Genomic DNA, 17273 nt, shown 5'->3' on the forward strand with positions numbered 1-17273 from the left:
CTGGCAGTACAGTGGCCTGTTGCCCACGCTGTATTTCTTGCTGGCAGGACACCCTGGAGTGCCTTAGAATTGATGGGTAATGTCAGAAGGAGTTTCTAGGGTGCAGAGACCTCTTCCTGCAGCCCACTGCCTGTTTTTCTAGTTTTATGGGAGCACAGCCACATTCATTCGTTTATGTGTTTTCACGCTACAAGGGCAGGGCTGAGTGATTGTGACAGAGACTGTATGGTCTGCAAAGCCGAAAATGTTTACTATTTGGCCGTTTACAGAAGAAGTTTGCTGACTCCTGTCTGAACTGCCTGGGCACACCTCACGTATCAGTGAGCAGAACCCTTCAAGTCATCTTTATCCTCAGACAGAGGGCAGGGAGTTCTCCCATCGGGGCTACAGGCAGCCTGGCTGCTGTAGCCACTGGCTGAGGGTTGGGCTGGGCTTTGCTGGCACTTGGCTGTGTGCCTTTTACCAGTCAGAATAATAGGCTATTTTGGCAGTTTGTGTGGTCATTTTTAGATTCACAACTAGTATATCTAGGGGGGAGAAATACAATTTTAGCATTAATTTATTTGTTCTTCAAAAAATACTCACTCGGCACCTGCTCTTTGCCTGCTGCTGTGATGATGTAAAGCCTTTCCCTGTTTACGTTCGTTTCCAGTGGGTGAGGGTCATCTTTCCTCCCAGCTTGCAAAGGGTTTTCGCATCTTGAGAATCACTTCCTATGCGCGTTACTCGGGTTTGGACTCACACCCAACACTCACTGGCTGTGTGCCTGGGAAGTCACCTAACCTCACTGGGCCTCACCACCCTTGTCTGCAAGGGGGTGGCGATGCCTCTTCCACATGGTTGTCCGGTGCCTGCACGTGACGAGCACTGCAGGGGTGGCAGCTGTGTGCCTAAGCTATTCTGATGACTGGATGCGAGAAACGGGGGCTGCAGAGTGAAACACCCTGTCTACCTGAGGTGTGGTCACAGCTGGATGGCATGTCTTTCTGGATTATCCTAGAGCATGTCTTTCCAGTGATAGTTGTGATGCTTGTTGAGCAACACAAGCCCAAACTTGAGAACCTCGCCCTGTCACCGCTCGAGAGTTATCTGACCGTGTCTGTAAGAGTGTGGTCACCCTGAGCTCCTTGTGGGTTTCACTCCACTGCCTCTGCTTCCATTGTCGCAGTTCAGCTGGCTGTTATAATTCTCTTGTTCATTTGTAGGTTCTTTTTTTCCCCTCTGGCTGCTTTTAAGATCTTCTGTTTGTCTTGGGGTCCTGAGGTTTCTGTTTGACCTGTCCAGGTGTGGATTCCTAGTTGGTTGGTTGGTTGGTTTAATGCTACCTGATGTAAAATGTGTTTCCTGTATCTGCAGGTTAGGTCTAGAAAATTCTTGGCCATTATCTCTTTATTTTTTAAAAGATATTTTATTTTATTTATTTTTATATTTTGTTTATTTATTTATTTGGCTGTGTCAGGTCTTAGCTGCGCCACAGGGGATCTTCATTGCAGCACACAGGCTTCTCTCTCTAGTTGTGGCGCGCAAGCTCAGTAGTTGAGGCGCGCGGGCTCTAGAGCACGTCGGCTTATTAGTTGCCCCGCAGCATGTGGGATCTTAGTTCCCCAACCACGGATCGAACCTGTGTCCCCTGTATTGGGAGGCGGATTCTTAACCACTGGACCACCAGGAAAGTCCACATGATATCTAAATATTATCTCTCCCCCATTCTCTCTATTATTTCGGTGATTACATTTTTTACTTTTTTCTATTTAATTCTGTTTGATTCCTTTCAGCCCTGGCTGTTAGGTCATGTGCTCGCAGGGGCTCCTTCCCAGCTCCTGCTGTGCTCTCACACTGACCCCCAGGCTTCCAGTGAAGACTGCTGGGTTCCCTGGAGGCTCTGCCTTGGCCTGTCACACACCTGATGCTTCCCTCTCGGATCTTGAGGTGTCTGGGGTCTGTCTCCCCCGAGTGAATACAGGGTTTGTGAGGATCCTGTCACACTGTTGCTGTTGTCTAGCCTGTCCCTAAGCGGGGGATTTGGGAAGAGCTGCTGAGTCTGCAGCCCTTCCGCCCACTCTCTGAGCCCCTGGTCATTGCGGATAGTCTCTTGTTGCTTGTACTCTTTTTGTTCCATTTCCAGCTAACATTCTATACGTAAGTTTATATTCTTTGTCTTGAATTCCACACCTGAAGTCCTTGGCTGTCTAAATCTGTTGATTGTTGTCTGCCCTCTCTTGCTCGTGGTGGCTTGTTTCTCTTGTATATTTGGTGACCTTTTTTTGAGAGCTTATATTTGGCCAATCTTGGTCTTAGGGGGCCCTGAAAGATCTGGGGTTGGTGGCTTTTCTACGGAGAAGCCATTTGCTTCTGTCGGCACAAGGGGGCGTCATGGGCCCAGCACTTGTGTTAATTTCTGTCTTTGGTTTCCTGAACCAAGAAGCATCCCTGATTCTACCCCGGACACATGGCAGAGCAGGCCTTTGGTTACAGACTTCTCAGCAGTGACTTTTTCCCCTACAGCATAGTGGATGGAGGCAGACAGGATTCCTCCTTGGTTCCTGTTTTCAGCTGGTGGGTTTTTCCCAGCGGTCAAGACATCCTTTAGACATCTGGCTTTGTGTGGCGTTTCAGGTTCAGCAGCTCTCTTTGGGCAGGCAGGCTCAAGGCCTCGTCTCTCGTGGCCCAGACAATGGCTATAAGCCAAGCTCAGGGTTCCCATAATGGGCTGGCCGGAGGTTCCTTCACTATTCTTATTTGAGCTGCTGTGGCTTTTTGGACCCTTGGGGAAACTCCTTTCTTTAGAGCTCCACAGCGCATTTTAGAGGATATTTGTTAAAACTGATGTAGCATTTGAGCCATGTATCCTGAAGCTGGAGGGTGTTTAGGAATATCTCATTTGCTGTTAGAAACAAATCTTCAATTACAAGTTGGTGATTTTATCACCCTAAATTATGGGAGGGAAAAGAGGGGCAAGCAGACCCGTTGAAGAGCTGCAGCCCAGCCTCCTGTCCCAGCTGTGGCGCCTGCTCCTATTCTCTCCGTTTGTTGGTTGGGGGCTGCAGGCCGTTCTTTCAGTCTTTCTTCCTGTATGTGCATCTTGTTGAGAGCAGTGAAATACTTGCCTGGTGGTGGTGCTACAGCTTTTCCTCCTGGACTGGTGTTGAACACGCTGAATGTCTCGGGACCCGCAGCGCTCCCGGGTGGGGACTGTTCACCCATACCTGCGGGGTGGCAGTCAGGCTCTGGCGAAGTCAGCGGCGGGTCTGACGGTGGAAGGACGCTGTTCACATTGAAAATGATCGAAAACCAAATATTGTCCTTTGCACTGTGACTCATGGCAGCCTTTGTGGAAAGCAGTACGTCAGCGGCTTTAGGAACAAACAAAACTCCTGAAGTCTAACGGGCCCTCTCCCGGAAATCCGCCCTATGGCTGGGAGACCGTGCAGCTGCCTGTCTCTGGGCGTTTCCTCAGTGGGGCCCTTGGTGGCAGGTCCCACAGGGAGCCATGTCCGTCATGCAGGGAGCAGCAAAGCGTATTGTGAGGCAACTTCACTGTGGAACGTTGATTAGACGTAGACCATGTTTGGAGGGATTATGAGAGAACAGCAAATGCAGAAAGTGTGTCTCTTATCATCTCAGGTTTGTATATCAGTGACGTGTGTTATGTACACATGTATTTGTGAATGTAGAGAAAGCAGTGGAAGGATATGTCCCAGGCAAGTAAATGGGGGGCAGCTGAAGAGAAGGCCAAGGAACGAATGAGGGAAAGTGGGAGCTAAGTAGAGAAGGAGGAGGGAGGGGGCCATGCAGCTCCAGTGTCAGTTGTGATTTTGTGTCTTCTTTGTGGAATCAGGTGCGTGTGTGCATGTGCAGCATAGATTGTGCAGTGTGGTTGTAAGGAAGTTATGTTACAGTCCAGAGAGCCTGCTGCTGACCTTCATAAGGGGAAGAGGCATAGGGGAGGTGGGAAAAGAGAACTCTGGTCTCTTAAAATTGGAAGCCTCATTGTTTAGGCCTGCAGGGTGGTTGATGTTGCTGTTTGCAGGTGTCAGAGGTTCTCACACCTGAGTTGATCTTCTGTGCAGCTCAGGCTGTGAAGAAAGGAAGGCGGCCTCTACTTAACATATGTCATTTGAACAGGCATGGAGATTTGTTGTTCCTGTTTCCCTCGAGCCTTGCTGGACCGTCGTCTGAGATGGAGACATCGGCTCCACTGGGGTTAAAGGCCTCTGGTGCTCCCAACGTGATGGAAGATGAGATCGACCAGTACCTCAGCAGGCAGGATGGGAAGATCTACAGGAGCCGTGACCCACAGCTGTAAGTGCCTGCGGGGCCACAGTGTCAGTGAAGTGAAATGTCTGTAACGTGTCCTGATAAAGAAATGTAAGTTTTGAGTTTGACCATCTATTTTCAGATTACATCTCACTTCAAGTTACTCTGTGAGCTTTTTCCCATTTTTTGAATCTCAAAGTATGCTCCACGTGTACTTTATTTAAAAGTATTTTTAAAAATACACTGTGATTGTCTTTTTTTAAAATTAATTAATCAATTTTTACTTTTGGCTGTGTTGGGTCTTCGTTGCTGCATGTGGGCTTTCTCTAGTTGTGACGAGTGGGGGCTGCTCTTTGTTGCCGTGCGCAGGCTTCTCACTGCAGTGGCCTCTCTTGTCGCGGAGCACAGGCTCTAGGTGCATGGGCTTCAGTAATTGTGGCACGCGGGCTCAGTAGTTGTGGCTCGTGGGCTCTAGAGCACAGGTTCAGTAGTTGTGGCGTCAGGGCTTAGTTGCTTCGTGGCATCCCGGACCAGGGCTCGAACCTGTGTCCCCTGCACTGGCAGGCGGGTTCTTAACCACTGCGCCACCAGGGAAGTCCCACATGTAGTTTAAAATTTTCTAAGTGTTGAGAACTAAGAGTTCTAAGAAGTCCTCACCGTGGTGTGCCCCTGAGACACCTGAATGCATGTTCAGAGTGGGCTTTAGCAAGTGTGACAGGGTGGAACGGGTGGTACCTGGGCACCTGCTGGTGTAGGTCCTTGTTCACGTTGTCTCATTTAATTTTAGTGGAGGAATCTCAACCTTCCATATTCAGTACACTCTTTCCGTTCTTCTAGGGAACACTTCATTTGCTGAAGGTGCTGCTCCTTCTTTGAATATTCACTTTTCACCAAGGATTGTATAAAATGCTTATGCTTGTGTACATTTGTTTATTTTAGATTTTTTGCAGTTCTTTTTAAGGAGACTATTTAGAAACATCTGAGTTCACACTCAGTGATGTAAAATTGTCTGAGCGAAGATTGTCTCTTCAGTGGAGTCTTTGTAACTGCATCACCCTGTAAGCAAGACATAGAGATATTGGGATTCCACATGCTGCATTAGTGACTTGTATGTCTCAGATCAAAGGGCCCCAGATGGTGCTGAGCTGCAGTTGGCATGGAGCCACTCTGTGGCCGGGGCCATCAACTGGCTCTCTGCCCCCATTTGTGTTCCTCCCAGGGACCCAGTGCCGCTCCTACCCCGATCCGTGTTTGTGAGGCCTCATTAGGAATCTTTTTGAGTGTGCATGTGCCTGTGCATGCATCACCTGCAACAGTCTGCCTGTTGGGAGACTCAGGCCCTTTCTGCTCTGAAATATAGAATGCGATGCACCTAGGAGTTCCGACCCCATGTGGACAGTGCTGTGACTGAGCCTGTTGGCGCCCGAACGCATCTCCACCGTCCTACTGTGTGCAGACTGAAACCCACAGAGCCAAGCGTTCTTTTCCTGCTTTTTTCCAAAATATGCATGAAGTGGGTGTTTTCCACACTTTAGCTATTTATGTACCATTCTCAGGGTTTTTGCCATGTCCATGTACCAACTTTCTTAGTCTTTACCAAACATTTTTATTTAAATTGACTTTAAATCCATTCACTTTTGCTTTTAGTTTGTGTTAATATCCATGAAATCAGTTAATATCCATGAAATCACAGGTTTGGTGCGCTGGTCGGTATTTTCTAATACACACCAAAATATTAAACCATTAAAAACTGTTCACTTGGGGCTTCCCTGGTGGTGCAGTGGTTGAGAATCTGCCTGCCAATGCAGGGGACATGGGTTCGAGCCCTGGTCTGGGAAGATCCCACATGCCGCAGAGCAACTAGACCCGTGAGCCACAACTACTGAGCCTGCGCGTCTGGAGCCTGTGCTCCGCAACAAGAGAGGCCACGACAGTGAGAGGCCCGTGCACCGCGATGAAGAGTGGCCCCCACTCGCCGCAACTAGAGAAAGCCCTCGCACAGAAATGAAGACCCAACACAGCCAAAATAAATAAATAAATAAATAGCGTTCCCTCTTAAAAAAAAAAAAAAAAATTGTTCACCACATACCATTTCAGATAATTTTATGTGGATGGGGAAGTACTTTATTAGGTATGATGTGCCTTTTAAGTATCAACATGCAGGGAGGCAGCAGCAGAAGAGCAGCATGCTGACGCCGTGCGTTTCTCTTCCCTGTGCTCTAGGTGCCGACATGGGCCTCTGGGGAAGTGCGTGCACTGCGTTCCTCTAGAGGTGAGAGTCCGAGTAGAGTGAGTTCCCAGAGCCGTCTTGACACCTCCCCTAAGTCCCTGGGCTGGGTCGGAGTGGTTCAAGGAACTTAACCCATTTATTGCCCTGGGCCTCGTATTCCCACTAGTGCAGGCTACACTGAGAGGACGAGCCTTTATTTATGGGAGTGACCTTCTGGGTGGATTATGAACGGCTGGGGCATGGGTATTGCTGTGATAAAGGGGCAGCGTTTACACTGGGCTCCCTGGACAGTCCTTTTAAAACCTGACACAAAGCCGGGCCTGGCGGTTTTCGTGCTCATCGTTTTGATTTACTCTACCCTGAATCTCACGTCTCCTCTACTGATTTGTCGTGGTGAGGTTGAGAGTTACCACAATAGTGCCGACTGGTGACTGGTTTTCACTGAATTTACGGCAGGAAGGCCAACCTGGTTTTCTTCATGAGGCTCCTCTTGCTTCATCATGTGGCTTTTTTTTGTGTGTGTGTGCAAAATTTACCTGATATTTATTTGACTTAGAGCATTTTGTGTTTAATAGAGATTCATTTCAATCTTGAAAAGATAACTGGTACACAGAGAAGAACTTGGTTTTGACTTAGAACGATAGTGAGGACCCATTGCCAGTTCTCCCTCACTGCCTGCCCACCCGCCTTGGGGCTTGGTGGGTGGAGGCTGCGACCGCGACCGCGACCGCGACCGCGACCGCGACCGCAAGTCCAGCGGCGAGTGCATGACTGTGTTGACTGTGTGTTTTGGCAGCCTTTCGACGAGGACTACCTAAATCACCTGGAGCCTCCCGTGAAGCACATGTCCTTCCACGCCTACATCCGGAAGCTGACCGGAGGGGCTGACAAGTAAGCAGCCTGAATGCAGGGGGTGGCACCCATGTGGCTTTGGGGCGCAGAGTTCATTTTCTGTCTCTGGCACGTGTTGCTTAAAGCCCCTGGGCATATGAGTGAGAAGAGTAAAGATCAAAGTCTGGGCATGAAGTGTTTGTATTCGTGAATCTTGTTCTGATTCTAAAAGAGAAACAAGTGGGGGGAGACTCTGGTGCCTGCTGTAATCCACAGTGCCCAGTGCATGGGCAGAGGCCAAGCGGGCAGAGGCCAGGCTGTGGAGGTCCGGGGGCACCCCGCTGACCTTCCCTTGGGTATGCGGTACCCTGGCAACTTAGTTGTTTCTGAACCTGGATGAGATAAGGCATGATGATGGCCAGTCCTGTGTCTGTGGAGTCTGCCCTTTGCCCTGGAGGCTGCCTCTTTATCAGCTCGATTTCACAGCTGTAGTGGGGCTGAGGCAGTGGCGCTGTCCATGGCTTGGCCTCTGGTGCCTCAGCATTGCTGTCTGCAGGCTTGGCCAGACGGGCAGCGTGGGTGGGGTTGGGCAATGGGGGCAGCTGTCCCTTGGCTCTTAGAGAGCACGCTGTGACAGTGGCAAGCTGAGAGCAGTTTGATTTCTTTTAAACTATGTCAGGTACTTGCCTGTGCAACCCCCTTCTGTTGATATGCTCACCTCACCAGAAAGTAACAGACTTCTTAACTGTGATTTTATGATTCCTATCCGTGCAGGGAGAGGAGACGGTGGCTGAACCTGAGTCAGCAACATTTTGTGAAGAATGTCATGTTGGCCTGCTCGTAGTCTTTCTCTGACAACCCACTGACATCCTAAAATGACTTTTAAAAAAAGTTAGACCAGGAAAAAAAAAAATCCCACCAGAAGCCCATTTTTGCCCATCTGTGGGGTAAGCTCTGGAGCTGTCTTGACCAGAGCATGAGTGTGCTGGGACCTGTCTGCCTTTTGTCAGTCTAGGTCAAGGGCTCACTTGTTGCTGTTGTTAACATGCAGCCTAGGTGGCAGTCATTGCTTCCCAGGTGCCACCGTTCCAGCATGCTGCTGGCTTGTGAGGACAGGACTGATCACTGGACCATTTGTGAATGGGAAAGTGGCAGAGGGTGAAGTCACTTGTACAGACTCACCCCAAGTCCACAGTGGGGCCCAAGACATCCTCACTGACCAAAAGCAGAGTGAAGATATCTTTGTTATGTATCCTAATCAGGTTTTTTCTATGAATAAGAATTTTATACAGAAGTCTAAGTACTAGACTCATGAAGTAAATGTTTCTGATAAATTGATGGAACTTAAAAAGAACTTCATTTTCTGTCAGTGGCATAGGTTAGATCTAGATATTTAACAGTACTCTTGAAAATCTTATGTGGTACATATATTCAGTGGAATATTACTCAGCCATAGAAAGGAACGGAATTGGGTCATTTGTAGAGATGTGGATGGACCTTAGAGTGTCATACAGAGTGAAGTAAGCCAGAAAGAGAAAAACAAATATCATATATTAACGCATATATGTGGAATCTAGAAAAATGGTACAGATGAACCTATTTGCAGGGCAGGAATAGAGACGTAGACGTAGAGAACAGACATGTGGACACGGGGGGACGGGGAGTGTGGGACAAATTGGGAGATTAGTTTTGACATAAATACACTACCACGTGTAAAATAGATAGCTAGTGGGAACCTGCCGTATAGCACAGGGAGCTCAGCTCAGTTCTCTGTGATGACCTAGATGGGTGGAATAGGGGTGTGGGAGGGAGGTCCAAGAGGGAGGGGATATAGGTATACATATACATATGTGTGTAGTATATATATGTATATATATATATATATATACACACACACATTCACTTCATTGTACAGCAGAAACTGACACAACATTGTAAAGCAACTATACTCCAATTAAGAAAAAAGTAAAAAAAAAAATTCTTAGATGTTAAGTGATAGTGAAAATTAAAACTGTTTTTATCGGAAAATAGTTCTGTATTCCTGTACAGTCTGGTGTACAGGACAGAAGCTACAACTCCATTAGAATAAGTTTTAGCACATTTTCCCTGCTGTGGATACCACGTGCTTAGCTCCTGAGAACTCCCTTCAGGAAGTGTAAGATACCTGACATTTTATTTCCAGCTTCCTGCTACACTTTTCACCATTGTAATGTTTAATTAATTAAGTTGCCTTTTCTTTTTCAGGGGGAAATTTGTTGCCCTGGAGAACATCAGTTGCAAGATTAAATCAGGGTGTGAGGGACACCTTCCGTGGCCTAATGGCATCTGTACTAAGTGCCAGCCAAGTGCCATCACGCTGAATAGACAGGTGAGATGTTCGCTGTATCCATCTAGACGCAGAAAGCAGTAGATTTGTGTTCATGACTGAGGAGTGAAAATGTCTGGAAAAGCCCCTCCTTGGAAAGGAGCTGCCGGTAGCAGCGTGAGTTACATGGGGCAGAGTCTCGGGTATTTTGGGGCTGATTGATTGACCCTTTTATGGAAATCATACACTGAGGACATTATTTGTAAGATCTCTAGCTCTTTCAAGCATAGAGGGGAGCCTTCAGTTTTCTGTTTTGTTGGCTTGTGTGGAGGCAGAATTTTCTTGGTGACTGTTTAAAATGCTCAGTGGTTGTGACTTTACCTTTTAAGAAACTGTGGCTCTGGAAGTTGGTAGTTGAACAGAACTGCCCTGGGACCAGCTCAGGGCATCTGTCCAGGCCAGGTTAAGAAGGGAGCTAGGCTCAGGAAGGAGTGAAAAAAGAATCAGGGAAAACTGTGTGCAGTTATTCTGGCTTTTTCCACTCTTATTGTCCAGCCCTCCAAGAATAGCCCTCCTCATCTTTCCCCTGCCGCTGCCAGCCCATGTTTATTAGCTCCTTAGAATTCCACGCCTCCTTAGCTGTTTGAGAACCTTTCTTCCCTTTCTTTCTCTCCTTCCCTCCATCCATCCCTCCCTCTCATTCTCTTCCTTCCTCCCTCCCTCCCTTCCTTCCTTCCTTCCTTCCTTCCTGTTTATTTTGTCTGCATTGGGTCTTCGTTGCTGTGCACGGGCTTTCTCTAGTTGCGGCGAGTGGGGGCTACTCTTTGTTGCCGTATGTGGGCTTCTCATTGCGGTGGCTTCTCTTGTTGCGGAGCACGGGCTCTAGGCACGCGGGCTTCAGTAGTTGCAGCACACGGGCTTCAGTAGTTGCAGCACGTGGGCTTCAGTAGTTGTGGTCCTTGGGCTCTAGGGTGCGCGGGCTCAGTAGTTGTGGCGCACGGGCTTAGTTGCTCCGTGGCATGTGGGATCTTCCCGGACCAGAGATTGAACCCCTGTCCCCTGCATTGGCAGGTGGATTCTTAACCACTGCACCATCAGGGAACTCCCCTCCATTTTTAAAAAAATTTTGTTTTTATTTTTTTTGGCCGCGCTCTGCGGCATGCAGGATCTCAGTTCCCCAACTAGGATCGAACCCTCGCTCCCTGCAGTGGAAGCGCGGAGTCTTAACTGCTGGACCGCCGGGGAATTCCCCTTCTCTCTTTCTTTCTGTCTTAATTTCTTTTTGAAAACTGTTTTTTTGACCTAGAGATTGTGAAAACCTGCATTTTAGGCAAAATCCCAGTAAGATTAATTTGAATTAATTTAATGAGAGTCCCACCCCTACCCCTCCCACCCACTAGAACCTGAAGTGGTCTTAAGGGCATAGCACATTCTTTTTTTCTTATTTTGGCTGCCCCGTGTGGCATGCAGGATCTTAGTTCTCCAACCAGGGATAGAACCTGTGCCCACTGCATTGGGAGGGCAGAGTCTTAACCACTGGACCGCCAAGGAAGTCCCGAGAGTACATTCTTTTTATTAATTAATTAATTAGTTAATTTATTTATTTATTGGCTGTGTCGGGTCTTCGTTGCTGTGCGCAGGCTTTCTCTCGTTGCAGAGAGTGGGGGCTACTCTTCGTTGAGGTGCGCGGGCTTCTTGTTGCGGTGGCTTCTCTTGTTGTGGAGCACGGGCTCTAGGCACATGGGCTTCAGTAGTTGTGGTGCACGGGCTTAAGTTGGTCCGTGGCATGTGGGATCTTCCCCGACCAGGGCTCGAAGCCATGTCCCCTGCATTGGCAGGAGGATTCTTAACCACTGTGCCATCAGGGAAGCCCCGAGAGTACATTCTTAAAGTGTGTCTGTGTGTGTGTGTTTTAAAAAGCTAGGTAAAAGATACTTGTGAACTGTTTGTGATAAAATAGTAACTTATTTATTTTTGATGGAGTGTTTTAATTTAGCCCATTGTTGTTAACTCTACAGAAATACAGACATGTGGACAACATCATGTTTGAGAATCATACAGTTGCTGACCGCTTCCTTGACTTCTGGAGGAAGACAGGGAACCAGCACTTCGGGTACTTGTATGGACGGTACACGGAGCACAAAGACATTCCTCTTGGTATCAGGGCTGAAGTGGCTGCGATTTATGAACCTCCTCAGGTAGATGTGAACAGGATTTGCAGTCTACGGGTCTCTGTATTGCTTTGTTTTGAAGTCTGTATGGGAGCCCTTCTCAGGTTGCATGCTGCTTCTCTTACTGTATCATTTGCCCAGTCTATCTCTTTCTCTATACACACACACACAGTATTTATTTTCTGAATTATTGGAGAGTAAGATCATGGCCCCTAAATATTTCAGTGTATATTTCCAAAGAATAAGGACACGTTCTCATATAACAAGTACATTGAGCAACTTAAGTAAATTGAACTTCGATACAATATTTTTATCTAATCTGCCATCTTATTCAACTTTTGTCAGTTTCCCCAAAAGTGTCATACAGTTGCCCTTTCTCTTCTGCTTCTGTATCTCCTCTGTCCATGCCTACAATCAGCTGTCCCAGGATTTATGGAATTAGAGTCACAAAATTACTCAAGTTCTTTATCTTATGCCACACATGTAACTGTCTTAATAACAATATCAAAATTACCACCAGTGTAGGACTGAAAACAGTTCAAGATTGTTTTGGTGGGAGGGGAGGGCCCCTAGGGTATATCCCACTAGGGACCAGCAGTTGGTTACTGTGTTTTAAAGTCACTTGGAAGATCTTCCCTGTATGATTACGTCACCAATGAGTTACACATTTATGTTCATTTGTTTTATTTTCAGTATTTAGGGATTGGTTTTATGTATATATTTTTTATTTTTTATTTATTTATTTTAAAAATAGATTTATTTATTTATTTATTTATTTTTGGCTGCGTTGGGTCTTCGTTGCTTGCCCGCTGGCTTTCTCTAGTTGCAGTGAGCGGGGGCTGCCCTTTGTTGCGATGTGTGGGCTTCTCACTGCAGTGGCCTCTCTTGTTGCAGAGCATGGGCTCTAGGCGTGCGGGCTTCAATAGTTGTGGCGTGTGGGCTCAGTAGTTGTGGCTCGTGGGCTCTAGAGCGCAGGCTAAGTAGTTGTGGCACACAGGCTTAGTTGCTCCGCGGCATGTGGGATCTTCCCGGACCAGGGCTCGAACCTGTGTCCCCTGCATTGGCAGGCGGATTCTTAACCACTGTGCCACCAGGGAAGCCCGTATATATTTTTTAATTTGTACAATTATGTAAAATGTTTATATGGTTGTATAGTATATATTATATAAAATATTTATTTTGTTTTATTGTATATAAGTTTACTACAAAAGTGAAGATTGGAACTGTATTGCATCCTAGTTCATGATGTGCTGAGGTAGTTGGGGGAGGGTCTTGTGCCTGCAGGTACAGTGCACCATGTTTTTGTGTGATGTATAAACACAAAAACATGGTGCACTGAGGCATGGCCAGAGGGGTGAATGGAACATAGTAAATGTTAGTGGCTGAATTAGGTGGTGGGATATCGGTGTTCACTGTAAATTCTTTAACCTTTGCTGTATGTCTGAAATTTTTTATTTAAAAAAATGTTGGAAAAGTAAAAAAATTTGCACATTTGCAAAGTGAGATCCACAAACAACGTCTTCCCCTTCATCTAATTTCCTCCCTCTCCTACAGGTAGCCCCCACTTTAAGCAGTTTTTGGCTTAGATCTCTAAAGTTTGATTTTTTTAGTATAAGCAGATACACAGATATTTCACAGTATCCCCTCCTTTGTCTCTGGGTGGGCACCACGCCATACACAGGTGTGTCACCTGTGCCGTGTTCTGGAGATCTCACCGTGACTGGTCTACTTTTTAAATAAACCAGGGTCTGAAACTGCAGGCCTTGTGGCCACTGGCTGTTGTGCAGGTGTGTGGCTCCTGCACAGATGCCGTTTCTTCCCTGGCTGTATTTATACAGATTGTGTGTCGTCTACTCCCTTGGATATTCTCATTATTTACTGAGAGCTACAGATGAAATGTTTGACCAGGCCTTTTGTGATGGTTCACTTCCAGGGAGACATGAGATGGCAGTAGATGCTCACCCAGAGACTCTGCTTGTCTGACCCTTTGGGCACTGAGTGTGCTCTGTCAGCGGGAGCTGCTTTTGGAAGCACAAGACGTTCCAATTCAGTTTTGAGGAGGGTCCTCTCATGAAGCATTTCAACAGTTCTGTTAAGAGTATGATTGAACAAAAATCGGAACAGAAGCTTCTGGTGTCCAGACTACTAACAACATCATCAGAGCTCCCAAATTGGGGATCTTGGAGGTTGAAACACTTGACCTCTAATAACCTCCAGCTCATTAGAAGTTGAAGCTCATGCTGCCACATGTCATGAAACAAAATCCTTAGGTTTGTTCTGAGTTTGTGCTTTGACCTGTGCTCTGGAGGTATTAATGATCTCCATATGGGTCATACCCAGCAACATAAAGTTCTTTTGTTGTTTTGCCAGGATTTGACTAATTTACAAGGGTATACCCAATTAGTATAGCTCAATTTGGAATTACCTTCACTTTCATATTCTATAGCCGGGTCTTCTGCTCGGTACGATGCTTAGCGTTATGAGCTGCATTTCAGTGCAGATTAAAGATTTCAGCAAGCTTTGTCCACTGCAGGAAGTGGGATCCTGTGGCCAGTGTAGGTTGCATGTGAGCCAGCCCAAGCCCCCCGCCACTGCCCCAAGCTGAGGGCTCTGCCCACCGGTCAGCAGGTTACCTATTTCAGGTGCCCTATCCTTGGCTTAGGGTGTGTTTATCTGTTGTCCTCTCTCACTCTGCCTTGCCTGTGAAGCTAAGCACTGTCCCTGCAGGAGCTGCATACGAATTTTCCAAGGCTGTTTTCTGGGAACAAACGTTACCTTACAGCTCTAATCTTACCTAATCTAGCCAAGCCTATTTGGAGTGAAAACTATTTATCCAAGAGAGTTTTGAAACTAACTTCTATCCCCAACGAAGGAACCTTAAGGTGTAGAGAGCCTTCCCTAGTCCTAAACAACCACGTTTCATGCGGAGCTGCTAACTTGAACCAGCCTGAATGTCGCCTCTTCATGTTCTCTGAATTTTGATTAAAAGCAAAGCACAGCCCTAGAAGGGAAGAGCCTGGAGGGCTTGGCCTGTGTTATCTGGTTGAGCTTTTCCTGCTGCCTTAACTCTCCTTTTTGGCAAGGGGGAGACCGGTGCTCCTTTGTGACACCTGAGCCAGAGATGGAACAGAGCTGCTGTGCTGCTTTTCTGAACCCCTCCTCTAAATCCATCTTCTCTCGTTAATACCCCACAGATTGGTACACAGAATAGCTTGGAGCTTCTTGAAGACCCAAAGGCTGAGGTGGTTGATGAAATTGCTGCCAAACTTGGCCTGAGGAAGGTACTGAAGTATTCTGTTGGCCTTGAGGGGGGGGGCCCCAGCTCTGTGTTGGGGACGTCTAGGTGGGTGGTATGGCCAGGCCTGGTCTGGGACTGAACTCCCAACTGCACAAGGTCAGGTGCAGGCCTGGCACATTTTGAAACCTCGCTTGTGTTTATTGGGCGCCCAAAAAAGGATCCCAGTGCAGGGACTGTTATATTTAAATCCGCCAGACATACTTCTTAAGGATTGCCTCAAAGTGGGGGAGGAAAGAAGCAGCAGGAGCAAGACCCCTACTTCCTGCCAGAGGGGACCTTGACGCCAGGCTCTTAAGGCACATCCTCCTAGGTGTGAGCTCTCCCTTCGCGCGTCTGTTTGCGCTCATCGTTTTCTGTCCCCCACACTTGGAGCTTCTGGTGGTCCCTCTTCAATCCTCATTGAACCTCCTGTTTATAATTGAGGCATCTGAGCGTGTAAGCCTTCTTAGTTTTCCTGGGCAGTTAGAAGACAGAGGAGAATTTTCTTTTTGAGTCTGATTATCTAGTTTATCTCACATCTTTGGTTAAGTTCCCAATAACTATAAAGATGGCGTTTTATAGATAATGTTGAACTGTGAATTTGAACACATCTTAGGAGTTCACTCGTAATAGCTATGTAAGTTTTATCCTTTATTTCCTAATCAATTTAGACAATGAGAAATAAACTCTCTACAGATAAACAGGGAAGACTGGAAATGTGCCTTATAACCCAGGAATGCTATGGAACAAAGTCACTGTATCGTTTTAAGAACAAAAAAGTCTTGTTGTTTCTAACAAGGAGTCAGCATCATGATTTAGGGGCATATTTTGGTTTAAATTCTGGAAGTTTCTCTTGTTCAAAAGAGAAATCTGTGTAATTTTTTTTACCTATGTTTGTTATAAACGTTTGGTCATGATAGTCGTAATTAGAAGATCTTGAAGTTACTTAAATGCCTTTCTCCAAACACTGGTTCCTTAGCCCTAATTTAGCTTGATTTTGGTTCTGCTTTATTTACTGCTGAGTTACATTTATCCTTTTAAGTCTCATTTTCTCCATTGCCCTCCTCCTCGGGGGGTTTTGGGCATTTTTAAAGAAAATGAAAGTCTCCAGATTTGCCTGGTCGTGTCTGCAGGAGATGGAATTGAAGAGTTTCATGTCAGGGTTGTGCTAGAGAGGGTCACAAGCAGCAGATCACTTCTCCGAAGGACAGAAGTGGGTGTGTGCCTGGATTCCAGCCCCGCTCTTAGACCTCCCAGCCAGGTTCTGGTTCAGGAATGGTAATCAGCTGTGAGGTTCGTGGGCACAGGAAGGCCAGGGATCACAGAGCACACAGACAGGCACTGTTGCCGTAGCAGGACGTGCCAGGGAGGCTGACCCTGCCCCAAGCCCTGGGACTGGCGTTTCAGATTCCTGTACCCTCAGATGCTTCCCTTAGCCCCACACCGGAGCTCAGAGGAGCAGCTGCGCGAAGTCTCTGTTCTATCATTCTTTTTTATTTTACGTGCATTCTCTGGGGAGTATGTTTTCCTGTCTTAGGGAGAAAGCCCTAGCATCTGAAATGGCATTGTCTTTATTTGCTTGCTCGTTATCTGTCTTCCTCTCTGGAGTGTAAATTCCCTTTTCACTGACGTTCTGTTAATTTTATCCACCCAGAGGTCCCCTGCACCTAGCATAGTGCAGGGCACAGAGGTGGTGCTGAGAAGACTTTTTCTAACAAATAAATGAGATGTGCTCGTTTGCCCTCATCTCCACCCGGCAGCACCAGGGGGAGGACGGCCAGTGTCAGCCGAGTAGAGTTTGAGAGCCCTGGTGTGGACAGTGGCTTAGCTGAGGAGCTGACTCACCTAGAAAGAAAGAACTGGCTTCCAGGAGTCTCCTCTCTGGGCAGAAGCTAGAAGACATTCATCACCTGTTTCAGGGAGAGACTCAGAAGGTATTCTTCTCTTTTATGCAGGTTGGCTGGATATTTACAGACCTTGTCTCGGAAGATACCCGAAAGGGTACAGTTCGATATAGTCGAAATAAGGTGAGATGGGGCAGGGATGCTCGCTCGGCCAGAGCTTGTTATGGACCAGCTCTGGGCTGCACTCTCCGATGTCTCTGCACAGCTCACCCTGGCTTTTAGACCACGTTATTTTCAACACAGTGTTCTTGATAAATTAAGGCTGGGTCTGTTCATTCTGTCTCGGAGATCAGAGAGA

The 17273-nt window shown here is 47.0% G+C and overlaps 1 protein-coding gene across 2 annotated transcripts in view; it reads left to right on the top strand.

Moving 5' to 3' along the window:
- Positions 1-17273, top strand: part of NPLOC4 (NPL4 homolog, ubiquitin recognition factor) — a 54648-nt gene that overhangs the window by 10273 nt on the left and 27102 nt on the right. For both annotated transcript variants that reach the window (XM_061175293.1, XM_061175292.1), the window contains exons 4-10: positions 4126-4302; positions 6481-6529; positions 7284-7378; positions 9563-9686; positions 11642-11821; positions 14989-15075; positions 17027-17098. In XM_061175293.1, coding sequence (XP_061031276.1) covers positions 4126-4302; positions 6481-6529; positions 7284-7378; positions 9563-9686; positions 11642-11821; positions 14989-15075; positions 17027-17098 — 784 coding nt within the window. The remainder of the gene's footprint in view (positions 1-4125; positions 4303-6480; positions 6530-7283; positions 7379-9562; positions 9687-11641; positions 11822-14988; positions 15076-17026; positions 17099-17273) is intronic.

The sequence above is a fragment of the Eubalaena glacialis genome, chromosome 19 (genome assembly GCF_028564815.1).
Source record: "Eubalaena glacialis isolate mEubGla1 chromosome 19, mEubGla1.1.hap2.+ XY, whole genome shotgun sequence".
Lineage (NCBI taxonomy): Eukaryota > Metazoa > Chordata > Mammalia > Artiodactyla > Balaenidae > Eubalaena > Eubalaena glacialis.